This window comes from Lepisma saccharinum, chromosome 23, assembly GCF_977018435.1.
Source record: "Lepisma saccharinum chromosome 23, izLepSacc3.1, whole genome shotgun sequence".
NCBI classification, from domain to species: Eukaryota; Metazoa; Arthropoda; class Insecta; order Zygentoma; family Lepismatidae; genus Lepisma; species Lepisma saccharinum.
The window spans coordinates 16,191,555-16,213,284 of record NC_139251.1 but is presented as its reverse complement, the minus strand read 5'-3'; the positions used below and the strand labels follow the sequence as shown (position 1 = coordinate 16,213,284).

Below are 21,730 nucleotides of genomic sequence, written 5' to 3'. Positions count from 1 at the left end.
TATATCAACGCGCGGGGGAAAAGACAGGTAAGTTAATATTCTGTCGTAAGCAAGATAGTTGTGACATTCGATTCAATTTGAAGATAGGCATATCTAGGTAGTTTACGGTTTTTACATGATCAGTATTTTAAACATTTTTCTACACAAACTGTTTGCTATTTTTGCCTATAAAATATTTCATTTTAGATCCCGAGGAATGTAAGTGTTTACAGTATACATATTACATTTCATTTCGTGTGAGCTTCACCCAAATAGTACATAGCTATATTTTGTTTCCTTTATTAGAGCTTAATAAACACTATTAAATGATTACCAGGTTAATTTACTTTCATCAAAACCTATTGTGTACAAAATCCTTATGTTCATCATTGTAGAAATTACTTATTTAAAGTAAATTAAATGAGTGATTTAAAAAGAAATCTAATTTTAATATTGATTTAAATCAATCCACCTTGGGTTCTACTAAATGCTGCATACTAGTATGTGTTTGAGCAGACATGACTTGTGGTGTTTCTTGCATAAACATACAAGTTCTTCTTTCCTCAGAATCTTACATCAAAATTCCCCATTTCTGGGAGATTCAGCCGCCGTGAGAGCCACTGCTTGGCCTTGCGAGTGATACGAAATGTACAGGAAATGCTTCGCCATGTGAGATCAAAGGGGAGACGAATTAAATACGACGACGACGCTGTGTGTACACTCTCCACCGACGGTGTCAGCAAACGCCGGGATAAGCACGCGCGGCCGTCATCGTGTTAGGAAACGTTTTTGGAAAGAGCGTCCGGCGGTCGGGAACCGCAAGCAACAGCATCACACGTTAACCCCGGACCGCAAGGAAAGTGACACCCCGGGTGATGCAGAGCGGGAGAAGGGGAGGCGGCGGTTTCCAGGTGACTGTAGGAGAGACGAGGAGAGAGAGAGAGAGAGGATGCGCAAGGAAAGGTGGGAATGCAAATGAGAGAGAATTTATGAAGTGGAAAGGGGAAGAATAAAATGAAAAGGAGAAACAGAATTGCGACAGTGAGGAAAAGAGTGAAATAGGAAGTAGAATGATAAGAACGAAAGAGACGAAGAGAAAGAAAAAGTGGAAGACGAAATGAAAGATAAAATTGAGAGGAAAAAGGAACGGAGAAGAGAAAGAGGTAATGGGGAAATAAAAGAAGTAAGAGGTAGAAAGGATGTTGAAGAATTGGAAAGAAAATGAAAGTTAAAGGCTTGGGTAAAAAAAGAAACACAAGGAGAAGAGAAACTATAAACAGACAGAGTAAGAAAAGGGGAAAATTGAACTTGAAGTAATAAAGAGGATAGAGAAAGAAAGAGACTGAAAGAGAACAAGAGCGGAACATACAGAGTAAAAGACAGAGAGAAGGGGTAAGATATAATACAACTTCTCAAATTAATAGAGCGTATAACGACAGTTTCGTAGCTACTCTGCAGCCATAAAACCTTTCAAAATACGTAAAATATCCTCTCAATTGTGCAAGACATATTGGACGTATTTCAATTAACAAACTAGTCAATTCTTGTAATATGAAAATCATTACCCAACAGAAAGAAAGAGGAAGATGTATCATTTTCTTGTTTTGCTTCACATTTCTGTCATGTTTGACTAGAAGAAGCGTTATGATTATATGGAATTGATAATGAGTCCTGAAAGAAACGGTCATGCCCTGGCTACGACTCCACAGTAGAACCTTCGGTATAGAGACTGTGAGTTGGCTGTTCAACGCGCTCGAACACAGGGTCGATTGTAAGACAAACAAGAAGTGACGAACGCACTTTCTCTCAGCAGAATAAACTCTTTGCTAGTTGGGCATGGGTAATTGCTAGCTTAATCAGCACGTGGAGAAACCTTAAAAATAGCATGAAAGGACAATTTTCAAACATTTCTTGTCCCTCTTATTAAACATTTTGGGCAATTATATGCATTAATAATCGAAATAGCCACTGGCATTTGTAGACAACTTTAGACATTGCTGTACCCCGAAAGCCTACTAATAAGTGGAACGAAAAAGGCATCCTGGACGTGTCCGGGCTCTAAAGATAACAAACCACGAACTAACAGGTTTGAGAGCGAAGAATTGAAATTACTTGTGTAAAGAATTTCTTAGAAGTCTCCATGAAGCATATGCATTTACATGAGAGCGCACAATAAGGAAAGGTTTCCTTACCTTGCATTTTGGGGTCCTGTGGATTTCTCGTCGAAAGATGAACTCGCCGTGAGAGATTCATCCGGAATTCGACCTTCGTGCATCCCCAGAGGAGACTGGCAGTTTCCTGAAATGAAATGGAGAATGGATCAGTACTCTTAAGCTTACGTATGCAATAACATGCAATGTTAATTGGGCATTATCCATTGTCAACTGCTTTCATCTATACTTATTCTTATACTACGTTTCAAGAGCTTCTTTGGGCATCGTCGATGGCGCAGTGGTAGCATCGTCGTCTTGTAATCAAGGGGTCCCGGGCTCGATACCCGGTGAAGGCACATGGTGGTTCGTATCCCACTTAAAACTGTAGCTCTAGTCCCGATTAGCACAACGTGGACTTAAAACACCAACTCAATCAATCAAGTGAGGTTTTTCAGGTGAAGAAATTGCTTGTTTCCGGCGGTGGTGAACTTGCAAACCTGTGTATACACGCTTAAAAAACATCAGAAAAATAAACATTAACATGTTTTTTTTTAATTCTTCCATGTTATAAGAAATGGAGTTATGCATTGGGATAGAAAAATAACAATTGAGAAAACATATGAATTGTTTGTGTCTGTGCACTCCTTACAATGATATGAACAGCCTTGTAACTAAACTAACAAGTTAGAACTATTTAGAATATTGTACATGATAGCAATATAGTCCATGGTTATATTAAGCTATTTCTCCAGGCAATTCCTATCTAACGTAACAAAGTTGTATTGAAAGACACAAAATATCAGTTATTGATGTGCCCGAATAGACCAGTAATCTATCTATTTAAATTATATCGATGAGAGAAAATGGGTGAACCTCGAAGATCATGAAATACGTCGCTCTGAGTACGCTGACCCATTCAAACAAACATTATGCATGCCGCTGGCTAAACAAGGAAATTCCTTCGAAACTACCGGGTTCGTCTTCCTGATAGAGGAGTGCAACCCGGTAGTAACGAAGGAGACAAAAACTGCAAGAATGGCACATCAGTGTCGCTCGTAATTGTGAATAAAAGACCCAGTCTTTGGGGAAACGAACAGTCTTATTCCAGCCACATTACCAGGCACGTGGGGTGTCGTTCGGACTCACGGGCAACAACAAGCCAAGGGGTCTATCGACGAACCAGTCAGTCAGCGGCAGTTTGGGCCAGGTAAGTACGTAGTACGAGAGAGTGCTCACCCAATTTACCTCATACCTCCTCCCGCCGGCGAGACCGACGGCGCCATTCCGTTTCCAAATAACTGTAGCTTTAAGCTGCATTCCTAGGTGACCAGCGATCCCAGTTCGCATCTATAGGTCACGCAACAATATACCGGGTGGTCCATTTATAATGATAGTATGGAATATCGCATGCAGAATGCATCCAATCGAAAAATTGCACAGAATAAAAGTTTGATACTATTGAGGGGGTAAGTCAATGCTGCAAAAATTTCGTCGCTGCCACCCACCCCTTAGGGGGTGAGGGGTAAATGTGAAATTTCAAATGGAACACCCCATTCGTTTTACATATTTGGATTCCGTGTTGAAAAAGAAATATTTTTTTGTTCGAAAAATTTTCTAAAAAATTTGCAAACTTCTAACATTTATAAACATTTGGTAGTTTCCGATTCATTTTGTTCCCTTTATGTAATAACAGTTTTGGTTTCCGTTGAGAACATTGCATAAACGAATTTTATTCAAAAAATGTGTGCGAAGAATTCGGCAAAAGAAAATTGTTTGCAATTTATGTTTTTGGGTAACAATAAATAATATTAATTTCTTCCAACTCTTTGGTTTCAAGGAACAATTTCATACGAACAACAAAATTAAATATGTTACTACAAATTAGGTATCATTTGAGGTACACAAATAAATGTTTAAAGGAGCAAATGCTCAAAATGATGACCGTTCTCTTCAATGCATTTCAAAACACGGTGTCTGAAGCTCCACACTGTTCGTCCCAAAATGTCAGGAGTGATAGAGGCACAAGCATCAATAATTCGTTGCCGCATGTTTTCTGGCGTTGTTGGAACAATTGTTTGAAGAGGGTTTTGTAGACACACCCCAGGTCATCCTGTTCATTTTGAACATTTGCTCCTTTAAACATTTATTTGTGTACCTCAAATGATAAATAATTTGTAGTAACATATTTAATTTTGTTGTTCATATGAAATTGTTCTTTGAAACCAAAGAGTTGGAACAAATTAATATTATTTATTGTTACACAAAAACATAAATTGCAAACAATTTTATTTTGCCGAATTCTTTGCACACATTTTTTGAATAAAATTCGTTTATGTAATGTTCTCAACGGAAACCAAAATTGTTATTACATAAAGGGAACAAAATAAATCTGAAACTACCAAATGTTTATAAATGTTCGAAGTTTGCAAATCTTTTAGAAAATTTTTCGAACAAAAAAATATTTCTTTTTCAACACGGAATCCAAATATGTAAAACGAATGGGGGTGTTCCATTTGAAATTTCACATTTACCCCTCACCCCCTAAGGGGTGGGTGGCGGCGAAGAAATTTTTGCAGCATTGACTTACCCCCTCAATAGTATCAAACTTTTATTCTGTGCAATTTTTCGATTGGATGCATTCTGCATGCGATATTCCATACTATCATTATAAATGGACCACCCGGTATATAAAATGGATGTATATGTGTGTGTGTGTGTGTGTGTGTGTGTGTGTGTGTGTGTGTGTGTGTGTGTGTGTGTGTGTGTGTGTGTGTGTGTGTGTGTGTGTGTGTGTGTATATATATTTATTTGTTCCGGCATAAATCTCTAACGCCTGGAGCAATTTCAACCAAACTTGGTACACGTACCACTTGCAATCTGGAAAGAATGCTTTTGGGGTAAGACACCCCTGGCACCTCTAGGGGTGGGGTGGGAAGGGGTGACATGTAAATATAATCCAAAACGACCGATATTAAATTCCGCACAAACAGACATCCGTGACTCTATGCAATCCCGCACAACGATAGTGTTTCTCGGGTTGTCTAACATTCAGACTGTGTTGTGAAAACGACCGATATTAATGTGGAATCCATAGTTTTTGTGACACTCCCAATGCGGTTCAAATTCAAGTTCATCACCTATCGACATGGTGGGTAAGAAGGGGTAAAAAATATAATGCCACAAATGACCTAGATTAGTGTCGAATCCATAGTTTTCGGAGTCGCTAACTACACCACTGTACACTCCGTGCTGGTAAATCTCACTTTGTACAGTAAAACTTCTCTAAACAGACACCTCTAAATTATGGACATTTTTAAATTCCCCGGCAGAAATACATGGGGTTTAATGGCAATATTACTTTTCAATAACGGACATTCTTAATAACGGACGCGGACACTGGAAACTACCTCCCCAAGGAATAGCCTGAAATAAAACGGTCGCAATTCCTGGAATTGGACACAACAATGGCCAGTAATTCGAACTAGAGCGCATTATTTGTTTCATGTTACACCGAACGTATTTCTCTTTAAAAGTGCAGACAGTATTCTTTGTGGTTATCTTGAGAATTGTGACATTCTGAATTTAGTAATTTAACAAAGGATTACACTACGTGTACTGTATTTTATTTTTTGAAATTTGTAATGTATGTAGGGATACTTTAGTAAATTTAAATTCACCGTATGCAGTACGGTATTTTGTTCCTTGAATGTACGTAGAAAAAAAACATCATGTTCATAACGTACGCACTGTAATATGCTTATCCTATTGTGTAACATCCTACACTTTTATCTGAATAGCTGACACTTTAATAACGGGCATTTATTTTTCCTCCAGTCCCGTCCGTTTTTGAGAAGTTTTACTGTACTATGAACTTTATTTTCATAACGAAGTCTGAGCCTCCCCGATGTTGAAGTAGTAGCGCCTTCACCTTGTAAACAAGGCGTCCCGGGTGGAGACACATAGTGGTTCGGAGCCCACTTTAAACTGTAGGTCCAGTTCCGATTAGCCTTAGTGTGCATAAAGTGGACTTAGAAACACCAACTCAGTCAACCATAACGAAGTCTATTTTCTGTATGCATCTTTGAGGGAATGAATGAGTTTTCGGAGTGGAATGCCTCAAGGGGTTCCTTGAAATGATGTGTAGATGAAGGACAATGTACTGTAAAGCACAGGAGCTTATAATCAATTTTTTGGGAAAACCGTGCTCATACCTGTTGGAGGACAACGAGGGCTTTCCAGCCTTGAGTATTGTCAAGATGCACTCCTGGAAAACTCCTCAAGTTGCAAGACTTCGAGAGAACTGTACCATTCCAGCAACTACGCTTGCAGGCAATAGCTCCAGAGTTCGGCGTAACATCGGTTTGTGTCCCTCGCGCGGCAGAGTTCTGCACGGACAGAGCATCTCGTTTGCCGCGATCTCCCCCTCTCTCTTCGTTCCTTCCTTGGGCTGCTGATGCGGCACTTGTTGGAGGCAGGCAGCTGGACTCAGCATGCGGTCAGCAGCAGGCGGAGGAGCCCTGAAGATCCAACGCAAGCAAGCGGGTGTTTAACTGCGGGGAAAATTTGTTTTGTGCCCGGTGGCCCCGAACGCTGGCCTGGAATGTAGAGCGTGCCTGGAATCGGCAAACTCCAGAATGGCTGGAAAAAATTTAAGGGAAAAAAAAAACTTTAACGGGAAGTTGGTGGTTCCAGTGAAAGGGGAATCCAATAAAACAAGAGACTAAATTTCACCACAGCCTAAGTGGGGCTGCCATGGGGATACAGAGCTCTTCAAGAGATTCGACTCAAACTCCGAGAACATATGACAATTCAATACGTCTCGCTTGCGGGCCGTTTAGAATTACAGTTTTCAAACAGAAAAGAGTGGCGGAAATGAACTTTTCCGAGGCTAAGAGAACCACATGATAAAGTATCTTCCTGGGGACATCTTCTGGAAACAATCATAAGCTATTAAAAGACGTGTCACCGAGGAAGTTGGAAGACGCGTTTTTTTGGTTAACTTTACGAGGTTTTTCCACCACTTTGGGCTCATCGCAGCGATCAGGATGAGTGATGAAATTGATGAAGAAGCACTCACAAAGAACACTCATGTCTACGCCACTGAGGACTTCGATGGCGATATCAAGAGTCGAACACATAACGCGCTTGCCCACCGAGCCGGCATGTTAAAATTCGGTAAATTCGACATTCTTTCCTTCATACAATCACCCTATTTCATATACTTAACCTTAGAATGTATACGTGGCGTATCCTGTACCCCAAGGATGACATCATCGCTATGCGCTTGCGTAGTTTGGCTGCTAGGTGGCGCTTGGTCTATGACTTTTCATTTTAGTATTAACTCTATCTGTGAACATACGCACACATTTCTCTGTCCAGTCACGTGATATACGGCGTTTGGGGTACCAGAAACCACACGTATATTGTTAAAGTGTAGTTTTTTAAACAAAGTGGAATCATCGATATTGTTTTTTAGAATGTGGCGCAGCAGGCCTTTATCGGATTCTGAACTTTGCGATGTATTGATGAGGGACGAAGAAGATATTGCAGAAACCAACACCCAAAGTAACGATTCTGGGTCCTTAGACGAGGATTTTATGTTGGAAGAAACACACCAAGACACATCAAGTGATAGTGATGCCTCGGACAGTAATGTCGATGATCAGCCGGCCACATCTCAGTCGAAACAGCAGGTAAATGGTCGCAATGGTCACGTGTGGAAAAGCCGACAAGGATTGGTAGGACTCCTGCAAGGAATATTGTCAACTTTACTGCCGGGAACAAGCTTGCTGCAGAAAATGGCAAATCCATTTTGGATGCATGGGCACTGCTTTTTTCCGACGATATAATTCAGAAAATTACCGTACACACCAACGAAGAAATCGCTCGGCAATCGACAAAGTATAAAGCAGAGAACAGGTTCACAGAGCAAACAAATGAACTAGAGGAACTACTTCAAAGATAAGATGTGCCATCTGTCCCAGAAGTAAGAACAAAAAAACTGCCTTAGAGTGTAAAATGTGCAAGAAACCAATGTGTTCAGACCACCGCGCCATGGTGTGTATTGACTGCGACGAAGTTTGAATAATAATGAACATTGCTGAAAATTCAGATAAGTTTTTATTTTGTACTTAATTTGTTGTTATTAAAAGATACAAACTAATTCCTTTTACATTTTATGTCGAATTAACATATGGGGTTTCCTGGACCCCTCGTATACATTCTATGGTTAAGTTGATCATCATTAAGTACTGAATGACTAAGGAACAAGAGTGCGTAAAGAGGATATACAAGGAAATTGTTGCTACTGCACGCATTACCACACACAAACAATATTCAGTATCATGTGTACATAAGTATAAGTTGAATATGTACATTTTATCATCATATATTGTTAAAAAAGATCTCAACTTACTATTACTACTACTACTGAGCCCCGGTGGTGTAGTAGGTAGTGCGTCTGCCTGCAACGCGGGAGACCCGGGTTCGATTCCAGGGGTGGGTGATCCGGCCTTGTCCCTGCATAAAGCGGCTCTGGGGCTCACCCAGCTTCAAATCAATGAGTACCTGGTGGCAACCCTGGAGGATAGAGCGTGGTGCTGATCACATCAAATTCCAATTGGCCGACATCGATTATGTGTGGGGTCCTACCGCAACATCCCCTAAATATGTCTTCATGGCACGGTTCTATATGCACGGGGAACTTTACCTATTATTATTATTTCGTTTCAAGTATGTCTGACTGCCACACGAAGATCCAGGTTTGATTTAAGATTGGTGATATTAGGTGGGAATTTTTACAGCAATGCCCTTTCATTGTGGCTCCGTGAAGGTTCAGCTACCTGGGGGTGAAGTTGAGGGGTAAAGCAACAGGAGCGTGGTGCTGTCACATCACTTCTACAAATGGCAGAGATTGCGAAAAGTGGGGTTCCCATGCGCCTTCACGGCCTGTTGAAAGTGAGGACTTTTCCACAGCCTAATTCATCATTTGGTGGCTTCTAGACAATATAAAATAACTTTCCATCTTAGCATATGGTATATAGAGTATGAATCAGATTTCTCTTCTTTTGTTTGGACCTATACTGGAATTTTCCATAAGGCGATGAAGCAGGAACAATAAAATCAGCTCGAGTCATGAAATGCTTCTTGATGAAAAGAAGGAATTTGCTAGAATACTTCAAGAAGAAAGAAGAAAACTTTATGCCTTCTTTGACGTCCATCCTCGACACGTCACGTTCCTTTCCCCTTGCTTTATTGATGCCTTTCTCCGTCCCCTTCTGAAAGCATTGTTCCCGCTATTTCTTTCATATTCCACGCCTCGAGGGAGAGACTATTATTTTTTAAGGAAATATTTTATTCAAGAGACGACAACAGGTGAACAAACACAACACGTAGTCCAGATTATTATAATATCGAGAGAGGGAGAATCCTGGGAGATTTCATAATAAAAAGGCGACGGGAAAATATCTCTGTGAAGGGGAGGCCCTGCTGGGAACGGTCGCCGTGATCCTCGGAACAACATCGCCTCGCAAAAAGCATTCGCGTGTCATCCTCGCTCTCCAGAATCCTCTTCTCTCTCATCTCCCTCTTTCATCCAGCCTCCCTACTGCTCCAATCTCTTCGTCCCCTCGCGTCTTCTCCCGAGGTCTCTCTATAATTCTATTTCCGCGGCCGATAAAAGGATGAGCCAAATTAATTTATTGCGTTTCATTTGCTTCATGAGCTGGTCTGGTTCTCCTTTATGCCGCATCCGTTAATATAGTCCGCCGCGTTTCATCTTTACTCTCCTGTTCTCCCCAGCCTTTGCACCTTGGTTTCCCACCCTGTTCTGCCTCTAGATGCCACTCTCCTCTAGGACTCATGTAAAGTGAAGGTTGGTCAGACTGTTGTGTGTGGCAACACCCACATTTTGCATCTATGTGCTGCGCTCACACGTACAGAAACCAACCGCGTAACCATTTTCTTCTCGCATATGTTATTCTGTGTGTGCACTGAATTTTGACAATTCTTCGGTAATTATTTCATTTGGCTTAATTCACTTATTACTGTCATTATTTATGGCTAATGAACTTTGAAACCTGATTTTCGTTACGAATGAACAACGGCAGTTCCGAGCATTGCTTGCTGAACAGAGTGATGACAAAAAGAGAAAACTTGGACAGGATGTTTGATTCTCAGGGCACAGATGATAATGGTGAGGAGTTATTGAAGACGAAAATAATAGCAACACGGATCAAACTCCTTGTGAAGATGAGTCTCTTTTCACGTGTTCTCCTCGTCAACACGCAATAAACTATTAATTTTTTTTCAAATGTGCAAATTAGTTATCAAAAATAAATTCCAAATAAAATTATAAAAATTGTTGCGTTTCCGTGATAAATTATCTCTCACATTAGGTAATCAGCAATATTGCAATAAAATAATATAATTTTGTTAGTATGTAATAAATACGATACATTTTTGCATGTAAGTGATGATTTATAAACTGTTTTTAATGTAAATTGATATTCGAAAAAACATGAAATTTATATGCGAGCGCCACGCCCACACGTATACCAACCGCGTTATTCTGAACACCTATACCAACCCCCTTACTCTGAAACACGTATACCATTGGAGGGTTAAGATAAATGTTAGAAATTACGTTCCGAAAGGTTTCCGATTCGATCAGAAGCCGTTGACGAGCGTTTATTGTGAAGAAAAGTACAGAGCGACATCTTTAGTTCACATCCTCTGTCCCAACACTGGTTAGAAAAATCGGCCAGTTTTTACTTACTGACAAGAACCAAATTGCCTGTACACAGAAGTGGAATTGATAAAATTCAAAGCGTGCAAAAGAGATTCCATAGATTAGAAAAACTCGATTATTTAGCGTTGCTTTCCTGCAACTTTATGCCAATCGCGAAGATCAGGATGTGTGATGATACGATGAAATTTTGGAAGAGACACTTGCAATGAACTCTCTTGTTCAGGCTGGGATTCGAACCCAGGACGCCTGGCATCGTAGCCCGTTGTTGGTTGGCTCCTAACACTCGACGTATACAGTATTTATCCTAAGTACGTTCTCTCAGACACCTCCATAAAACAGATATGTCTATTTTGAAGATCCAGTCACCACACACTCGTCACGAACTAGCATACATGAAATTTTTGCATAAAATCATTAATGGCAAAATTAAAACCGAATTCCTTGTCAACCAATTTCATCTACGAGTACCCGCACGGCCAACCCGCAACGTAAAGCTTTTTCACATTCCCGCTACAAGGCTCTCTCTCTCCTACAGCGGTCCCTTTACTATAGGCTCCCCCACTTATATAATAACCTGCCTGTAAATGTTGATATTTTCTTGTCAGAACACAGTTTCCGACAATCGCTCTGAATGTACGTGTAACAATTTCTTTTTTTTCGTCTGCCATCTTGTATTGTCTTGTTTTGTTGTTGTTATTTTTATTTTTATTATTGTTTTTATTTTCTTCTTGTTGCTACAGTTTCAGTATAAAATGGTCTTTCAGTACTGTATCTGAAACTTTAATTAATTAAATAAAATATTTGAACTGAATCTTTACACACTCGAAGACATATTCACGAGCTGCGTTTTCTACACACAATTCAATACTAACAACTACTCGCATTTGCTTTCGGAAATCTAATTTTGTGCTCCACATAATAAAATAAGGCCGCAAGAAGAACTATTTGAATTTCCGAAAGCTCAAGCAAAGTCACAAGATTGTTGTTTAACTGCATTGCAAAATCACAATCAATACACGGTGGATATCTTCCAAGGCATACGCGAATTTACCCTCAAGTTCAAACTTACTTTAAAGATATGTAAGGGTGTGAAAACTACGTGGTAGTAACCATTTATGTTAATACTATTTGCCAGTTTTCCTATTTTATATTAATGTATGTCTGAATTTTATATATTATTGTCATTGTCTCTATTTATCATTCTTTACATATCCTGTGTAAGATTTAATATTATTTGTCTTTTTTCCATTTGACTTACTTAATAGACTGCCCCTGTGATTTGTTCATCGTGATTGAGAAAGCAATCTCTCTCCCTCCCTCCCCCCTCTCTCTCTCTCTCAAATCTCATCGTGAATGTCAGCAATTAGCTTAGCGACTCCGAAAACTATAGATTCGACACTAATTGACATTCTATTTTTCACCCCCTCTCACATCCCATGCTGATAGGTGATGAACTTGGAGTTAAACGGCATTCGTAGTGTCACTATTCATCTTAGCGACCCCGAAAACTATGGATTCCACACTAATATAAGTCGTTTTCGATTATTTTTACATGTCACCCCTTGCCATCCCCACCTCTAGAGGTGCCAGGGGTGGCTTACCCCCACAGTATTTCTTTCCAGATTGTAAGTCATATGTGTACCAAGTTTGGTTGAAATTTCTCCAGGCGTTGGAGATTTATGCCGGAACAAACATACATACATACATACATATACAGGGTGATGCAGTCAAACGGGAAGATTTTAAAAAGTCACAAAAAATAGAGATTTTTTGAACGTGAAATTATGACATTATGAGTGGAAATTACTACTGTACCTTAAAGATGTTCATTTTTTTAATATGGTGTCAGTAAGATGGCGTCCTTGGTTTTGCACACATTGTCGAAGTCTCAGAGTAAATCCTCCCATGATGCTTCCTAGCATCTCCAACGGAATGTTGTGGATCTCTTGCCGCATTCGAAATGCGAGTCTAAGCACATCCATAGACACTCTGGCAGTATAGCTAGTTGCACCAACTTGCTGGAAGAGTGTTTCTTCGTCTGGGTCATAGTCCTCGAGGGCAGGCAGAAAAAAGGTTACCAACATGTCAGCCTAACGTCCAGCGTTTACAGTCACCGTGTTACCGCTCAAGGTCACGCCCCCGCTCTCATAACCCCCAACCACGCCCACCAGCCATTCCTGAAATCTTTCCGTTTGATTGCCTCTCGCAACGTCATGGGCGGATTTACTCCGAGACTCCGAGGTCTCACCGATGGCGCAGTATTAGCTACTGTTGTTGCCTTGTAATCAAGGGGTCCCGGGTTCGATACCCGGTGGAGGCACATACTGGTTTGGATCCCACTTTAAACTGTAGGTCCAGTCCCCATTAGCCTTACTGTGCATAAAGTGGACTTAAAACACCAATTCAATCAATCAATCTGAGACTCCGACAATGTGTACAAAACCAAGGACGACATCTTACTGACACCATATTTAAAAAAAAATGAACATTTTTCAGGTACACTAGTAATTTCCACTCATGTACAGTACATTCATGTTCAAAAAATAAATAATATTTGCTCTCTCTATTTTTTGTGATTTTTTTTAATCTTCCCGTTTGACTGCCTCACCCTGTATATATACATACATACATTTGTGTGTGTATATATATATATATATATATATATATATATATATATATATATATATATATGGTCATTATCTCTATTTTTCATTCTTTTCATATCCTGTGTAAGATTTAATGTTGTCATTTTGCTATTTTCCATTTTTTGCACTATTTCCACGTATTTTTATTTACATGTTTTCTAATATTCATTTCTCTCATATATTGTGTAAGATTTGGTGTATTAGGTAGGACACTATAAATGGGCATTTGCCTGTAGTATAATATCTTTAAAATAAAATAAAACACTTGACCCATTTAATCAGATAAAAAATACAGAAGCTTTTTCTCTACTAGCTTCATCAGTCATCTCACTCGCCATGGTCTAATGCATTTCCAGATAGAAAATCAGTAATGTACATATCTGAATAACTAATACTGTAGAATAATAATAATAGTAGATAGTATTAATAATAATAATAATGAAGCAGGCTCTGATTTTAGTCGTATTTGTAATCTGGTCTAATTCATCAGCTCCTAATGACTACTTTTGCTGGGTAGAAAATAGACCACAATATGGCAAATGCGAAACCACACACAAATAATCGTTTCGTCTAAATGACCTTGCCAAGGACCCTGGATTTGCATCCCAATTCGTCATCTCATAATCATTTATAGTTTTGTACCTGCGTCAAGAGAGACATGCAGTAGAACCATCTGGATTGTAGGTGAAGATTGAACACGAGCCATACGTAGAGACAGAGCAGATGCTATTTTGTAGATGGCAGTGCATTCTCATAAAGGGAATTTGCCGTCTACTATCATGTTGAATGATGCCACAACGCTGTGGTTTCCGAGAGAAAATAAGCGATATTGCAGGAAGTAGAGGTTACAAGTGTTCTGTCCAGTTATTTAAAAATTAGCCATTTCTTCATCGGTGATCTAAATTAGTTGCAGACGAACATGTGTGGTGAATTTACTTTAATAAAGTGAAACTAGGTTTAGAGAAGCTAGGTTTCATTAAAAAGACTGAAAAACTAAATATGCTGACCAAGGCAGTAATTTATTTTATTAAAAACATAAACTAACATAACGTTTCAACCTTCTAGCAAGGTCTTCTGCAGACTCTGTATCAAGTACAAAAGTAACCAGATACAACTTTTGTACTTGATACAGAGTCTGAAGAAGACCTTGCTAGAAGGTTGAAACGTTATGTTAGTTTATGTTTTTAATAAAATAAATTACTGCCTTGGTCAGCATATTTAGTTTTTCATAATCATGGAAACAAGGCTTAATGGTGTTATAAAAAGACTGGCAAAGACTGGCTACACACACACAGTGAGAGAGAGAGAGAGAGAGAGAGAGAGAGGTGGGTTGGAAAGAAGTAAGAGGTATGGAGAGACGGCAAAGTCCTTGTACTGACAGATAACCTGACGCGAAGAATTGGAGAAAAGACGAGAAGTTTTGTGAGCTTCTCTGCATGTGCCGCTGCTGGAGTTACATCCCACTTCTCATTTTCTCCAACCGCTCCCTTCTCACATCCAAATCCTCTCTCTCGTGCCTTCTCTGTTTCATTTCCGCTTCGCAAAAACCTCGAAAGTTTTCTCGAGTCGGCGACACGCACGTCTACACCTTTCTCAGTCATAATCTGGAAGAATGACATACGCACTCGGGGGAGGAGAAAAGAAACCAGATCCCACTTTGCCTTTCGCGTTCGGTTCGCGGAAAAGCTGTTTAACGAAGCATACCCTACACACAAAGTTTCCACTGCCAGAAAAAAGGAAACTTCTCTTTTCCTACCCATCTCTCGGCGCGTTGATTATCTTTTCGGAGGCCGCCTCTTGCTCCGAAGAGAGCGACTTTCAAATCTGCACTCGCAGAAAAGAAAATTGTTCCCATGTTTTGTAAGGAATCATTGTTCTGCAGAAGGCAGAAATGCAAAGGGTCTCTCATAACATGAAACTCAAACACCTATTTGGTCAAGCCCCGCCCTTTGTCTTCTGATGTCACGAAAAAGTTGCAATGTATTTATGCTAAGGGAACTAAACGTGCCAAGACTAACCTGACAACGACGTCATTCCGCACTTACGTCAGAAGACCAAGGGCGTGGCTTGATTAAATAGGTGTTTGAGGTTTGTGCCATGAGTGAGGCCCAAATGGAAGAGACAGACCGAGGATGGAGTTGAAGAGGCATGTTACTAAATAGATTGGAAAGATACTGCTACAAGGAATTTCAAAAAATTAACCAAGGATACTTGTAAGGTTCATAACTACAGTAAAAGAAGGTAAGGTTGATCTTGTCTCAAACTCAAGACACGAATGAAAAATGTACGATTCTAGTGAAATCCCAGACGTCCACGTATCGTACCACACCTGTGGATGAGCTGAGAATAATCACGTGTCCATGACAAAATAGACACCGTGGCAACGTCGCTGAGTTGTAATCAAGTGGTCCCGGGTTCGAGACACGGTGGAGGAGCATACATCCTGTCCCAACTATCTCTGGATCAGGCAAACGAAAACAAGCGGCCCCACCAATGAACACGTGAGATGGAAAAGTGACTGGAAGTGAGAAAAGTATCAATCATATGCATGTAGCGATTAGAGTTAACAGTGCACGTCGCTCTAAATTCATCTTTGAAGAAATATGGACCGACATTGGTTGCAGATACAGTACACCACACGGTCGCTTTGGCATCATGCAGCGGATGCTAATGGAGTTTATGGGGATTGTCAGGAGCCCAATATCGTATGTTCTGCTTATTAACATTTCGTTAGATGAAAGTGCGCTTCATCACTCATCAACGTGTCTAGCAATGTCGGATGTTGCCTTATTAGTGGCAGCATCCGCTGACAGCATTCCACACGAGTCACCTTATTGCTATCTGGAAGACGTTGCAAAACTTGCATCTTGTACGGCTGAAAGTTAATGTCTACGTGGAACATTCGCTGCATGCTTCGGTCCGATATCTGCAACGCTAAAGCATGTTCACGTGCTGATCTGCGTGGACTCCGCACCACACAGACACGGACGCGTGCCACGTTTTGTTCCGTTCGCACTGACCGCAGTCGGCCAGGTGGTGCTATATTCTTCATACTACCACACGCCATTGTCTTACCCAACGACGTATGGAAACAGGAGACGGTGCATCACGTCGATTCAGTTGTCGAAATGCTCTCTGCGCTCCGGTGATAGAGCAACTCCTAATAACGTACTCTACAGCACAAATACGCTCCACCACTGTCCAGTGTTCCATAGCTAACTGCACACGTCACTGACGGAACATACACTTGTCACCTACTTTTCAGGGTACCCGCTACCCGCCTGCCACTTCTCTGCAACAAACGAAACAAAGGATTATTCAAACTAGTTTACCACTTCTGCCGCACCCTGTATATACACAATAGCGTGTTGAGTGGTCTTATCAGAACCTCGCCACCGAATAATTTGGGATCGAACTCTGGCCAGGGCGTGGGCGTATTCAAGGGGGGTTAAACGGGTCCAACCCCCCTCCTTTTCGTTCAGTGAAATTAACAGATTGCCTGTTCTATCCACTTGTTCATAAAAAATTCTTCGGAGTTATTTCATTTTCCTAAATTCGAGACGTATAGGACGAGATATGGATGGTAAGAAAATTACGCAATTCCAGATGGGACTGCAGACCAAATATCTGCAATTTCCTGAAAGTTTCGGAATTTCTGCAATAAGAAACTACATTCAGGCTGTCAAACCAGTTATCATTTTTTCCCTTTGAGTTTTCTTAAATAAATTTGTTTTTTAGAAACGCAGTGTAAGAAAACCAGGTAAATATCTCAATTTCTTTGACACAAGATGAACAGAAAAGCATCAATACTAAGTAGCGTGAGCGTGACTACATACACACAACTTTGTCGGGTCCAGCAACCTCCCCCCCCAACAAGCTTCCGGCCAGCAGTGCCCTGGATTTTCACTTATCATACCAAAAGTTGAACACCCCCCCCCCCTCCTTCGTGAACTATATATACGCCCACGGGCCAGGGCATACGTGATTGTGATCCTCTCTTCATGTATTTCATAAAATTATATTCCTTCCGTCGGCGCGATTAACCTAATGAGGAAGAAAAGCGATGTTAAGTAACCGAAGTGCTAAGACAGCCTTCCCTGAATAACAGCTATGGGCAGATGACCAAGACAAAGAAGGAATGGAAATATGAACCTGAGGAAAATTGATGAAGATGATTGATTCACAGTTATTGTCAGCACTTGGGTTATTTGCACCCGTCACAATACACGCGGCCCAGTCCCTTACCATAACGAAAGTCAACACGTGTGTCTTGAAAACTGAAATATTCTTACCTAGGTTAAAATCTAAGGCTGTAAAGGGGTGTACAAAAAACACAGGTCAACACACAGCTCTACAGAGAATTATATTGCCCGTATGTCTAGGCGCCAGAGCTTCGTTAGCCTGTAACATTGCAGTTACCAGGGTTAACGTTTGGGTACGATCTGAGGACACCCCTTACTCGCGCGCAGATGGAACTAATGAACTTCATATGTAATGGCTGGAAGGAACTGTATCAATTGTCCCACTTTTCCAGGACAAGCAATTGTCCTTCGAAGGAATCGTAAAACGGCAATTTCAGACTTCGTCTCAAGATGTCGCCTTTCACGGCGACCTCTGTAATCACCGTCTTCTCCGCCATGCTACTGCGGGAGCAATTTCCATCCCATAAGTGCATACGATTTAGTTCCTCTAAGAATTCCAGCGAACGTCGCTGGAGCGAGAGAAAGTATTTTGACGGACGCGAGTCTCCTGCATTTCTCCCAGCTAAATTTCCCCGACGTCCCGCGAGTGCGTGAACAGACGAGGTAGTCACGTGGGGCGTGAAAGTTAGCTTTGATTGCTCGGCGCCCCCGAAAAGGGGGAGGGGGAGAAGGAGATTTAGGACGTGGTCGACCGAGGGTTGAGGTGAGAAAGTTGAAGGAAAGGGGTGATGGGTCAAAAGCCGTTCAACTTCGTCGTGCCTTGAATATGGTTGGAGGGTCACGTAGAAGGGCCTCCAATCACACTATTGTCGGGGCTTCTTGGATTAAAGGTGAATTCGTTTCTCAAACTGGCTCGGAAGTTAAAAGCTGCGTAATGGAAACCGAGGTCAGAAAGGGCCGATTTGAGAAGTTTACCTCAAAGCGTATTGGAACTGGCGTTTTGCGAAATCAACCTCATCTCTATCAATAGAATGAAAAAGGTATCTAGGGCAATTGAGATGATTTTTTCATTTTATAAATTAATGGTAGGACAATTGCTACGATCAGGACCTAACCTAACTTAACCAAAGGCGCCTCAGAACTAATAATGCTGAAGGTGGGAACAAGAAAATAAATAGGTGGCTTGTTCTGGTTTGCCTCAAGAGCCAAGCAGAAGACACCAACATCATGCACATGCGGATGGAACTTAATCTAGAAGGTCACAAAAGGAAGAAGCGGGACATTAAAATCGACGAAAGAGTTGGAAAATATCCTCGCACATATAAGGAAAGGGCTGACTTCTAAAGGTGTCTGTTGGCTCTACCCAATGTTCAAAAACTTCACTGAACCAAATTCCCAGCCAGAAATGAAAGAAGAGAGAAAAGTATTACTCCCTCTGTCCCATAATTATTGTCCGGTACACTTTTGTTTGTTCTCCCATAATACTTGTCCGATATTCAAACTGTGACATTGGTGTATACAGAAGAAGAAAATGAAATACGGGAATGAGTCATACAACGTTATTACTCAAGGATCAGTACAAATTGGCCTATCAAGTATCCAAAAGAACATAAATAAAAAGTTACCATTTTGGCATACCGGACTATAATTATGGGACAGAGGGAGTAACAAAAATACGAGAATGAGGAAATAGTTATGACTGGCGATGTGTGGGATAACACTGACTTTAAGCACGTCAAAATCTTATCATACTACAGAATGATGGGGATCAGAACCAGTCACTCCCACAATTAATTAATGGGTGATGTAACTTATTCATCCTTCATCCTAGATGATGAGAGCACTCGTCATTAACATGACAAGTTAAACGCTTGGCAGTGCGAAAGGCACAACTAAAACTAAACAGCTTAACAATTAGAAAAGACAATGGTCACTCGTTGGGTTTTATGAACCTTTGAACCTGAATCATGGCTGGGTTAGGATAATTACCTGTCTATCTGAAGAGTGATGATAAATTCGAAGAATAAAATAAACTAAGTCCTCTCTAGTCTTCGTTGCAGGTTGACCAGCGCCTCGCCTCACTTTCCCTCAAATCCTTTCTCTAAGCTCTTCTCTCTCCTCAATCCAAATCAAAAGTCAGTCCCTTCTCCGTCTGCCTCACCTCTATATCGCCCAGGCCATCGAGACCTTCCTCCATGCCGAATCGTGATTTTTACTGCCTCTATTGCAAACAGCTAACTCCATAGGCTGATGGAACTTCCTATATCCTGAATACAACAGGAAGTTTGCATAGCGAAACACTGTGCATTATTTACATACCACAGAGGTTGAGACAACTGAGATAAACAAGTGAATGCCCTGGTCAACATGAAGCATTCAGAGAGGCTTTTAAAATAAAATATAATCTTATGGATTTATACGAAATGGTTGTAATGCAAGTATGTTTACAAGCTACCTTGCCAATCTCAAGCCTGGAGAAAGTGTGAGAGGAATCAGTGTTCTATTAAAAAATATCAATATTTCCCATAATTCTCTTGTAAGAGGTATTGTACGGGGTGTTGAGTCACCCTTCAATTTGATAGAATACTTAAAAAATGTCATCGCAATTGTCCATCCGCCCTATCACTTCTAACTGTGTTCATCGCAATTGTCCGGCTACCATGAAGAAGATAACACATTCTCTTTGTTAATATCGCCGGCTGAATACTATTTTGCCGTATGCTCATCTGCACAAACTCTTCAGGAGATGTGATTGAAGTTTGATTCATGTGGATTTTTAATATACTACTCAAACATTTTTTTTAGTGTTGATATTTGACACCAACTTACAGACAGATACGTCGCTGCGGAAGTGACACATTAACATGTACGAAATGTCATCAACTCACTACCGACGAAAGGTAGAGATACGACAAAACTCTATTCAGCAGACGATATGTAATGGATCCAAGGAAAGGAAAGAATTTGCAAAACTTCCTGCACTTATTAGGAATTATCATTCTGTAGAATTAGTTGCATACCCTGCAGGAGGACAAATATAGAGAGAATGAAGGGTGCGGCAGTGGTCCAGTTGAAAGTGCGTCTGACCTGTTGTATTCCCGCGGCGAGTGATTTCTGGTGAGAATTTCTCCCACGTAAGGTGACTCGCCAACTTCTGGCCAATGGGTGCCGGAGGATTACAGGTGCCAGTACGCGTGGCTAATCACATCAGCTTCACTATGGTCGAGATCGAGAATGTGCGAGTCCCTGCGTACGCATCCCCTCTGTCCTCCATGAGAAGGTGCACTGTGCAGGTGATAGCTTTAGGCTATTATATATAAAATAATAGAAATCATGAAACAGAAAAAACTAAAGAAAGAATAGAGAAAGACGGATAGAAATATAGGGAAATCAAAAAGGTAAATAGGGGAAATAGGATATGTATAAAGGGGGAGGAGGATAAAGAAAGAAAGAAAAAGGAGCGACGGGAGAGAAATCAATAGAAAGAAAGAAATTGAGAGAGAAGAAAGAGGAAGACAGAAATGAGAAGAAAGGAAAAGAGAGTAAAGGAGAAGAATAGAGAGAGAGAATAAAGACAGAAGAAAGAGACAGTAAGAAGAGAGAGAGAAAAATAGTAGAGAAGGAGAAAGGAGTGAATAAGAATCTTTACAAAACCTTACCTTCAGCCAATTTATAGTCTCTAAAAGAAATGTTCTTATAAATATAATTATAAATTCTCATGTGATACGTATGTGTTTTAAATAAGTTTTAACATCTTTGGGCTACGTCACTGACTGAATTGAAATGTGATAATCTTAGCGATATAGCAATTTGCGGTCTTCAGTCTTTGCACGATGTTTACCTGCAATATTCCAGTCAAAATCTGTGTCGGGACTACAGGCAGGATGCATTTTTAATCAAAACTCAAATATTAACAAATTTTTATCGTTGTTTCGGTGATCTGCGGATGAAGGGAAAAGCATCAAGAAAGAGATACCAGGTTTCGATTTTTCAGAACTTGCGTGATTTATGAACGAGATGGAGAGATGAAAGCATCTCGGGTATCGCATCCATCTAGTTTTT

At 40.6% G+C, this 21,730-nt stretch overlaps 1 protein-coding gene across 2 annotated transcripts in view; it reads right to left on the bottom strand.

Annotated features, from left to right (window-relative positions):
- Positions 1-21,730, bottom strand: part of LOC145977744 (discoidin domain-containing receptor 2-like) — a 522,813-nt gene that overhangs the window by 477,739 nt on the left and 23,344 nt on the right. For both annotated transcript variants that reach the window (XM_083109999.1, XM_083110000.1), the window contains exon 2: positions 2,172-2,277. In XM_083109999.1, the coding sequence (XP_082966125.1) occupies positions 2,172-2,277 (106 nt within the window). The remainder of the gene's footprint in view (positions 1-2,171; positions 2,278-21,730) is intronic.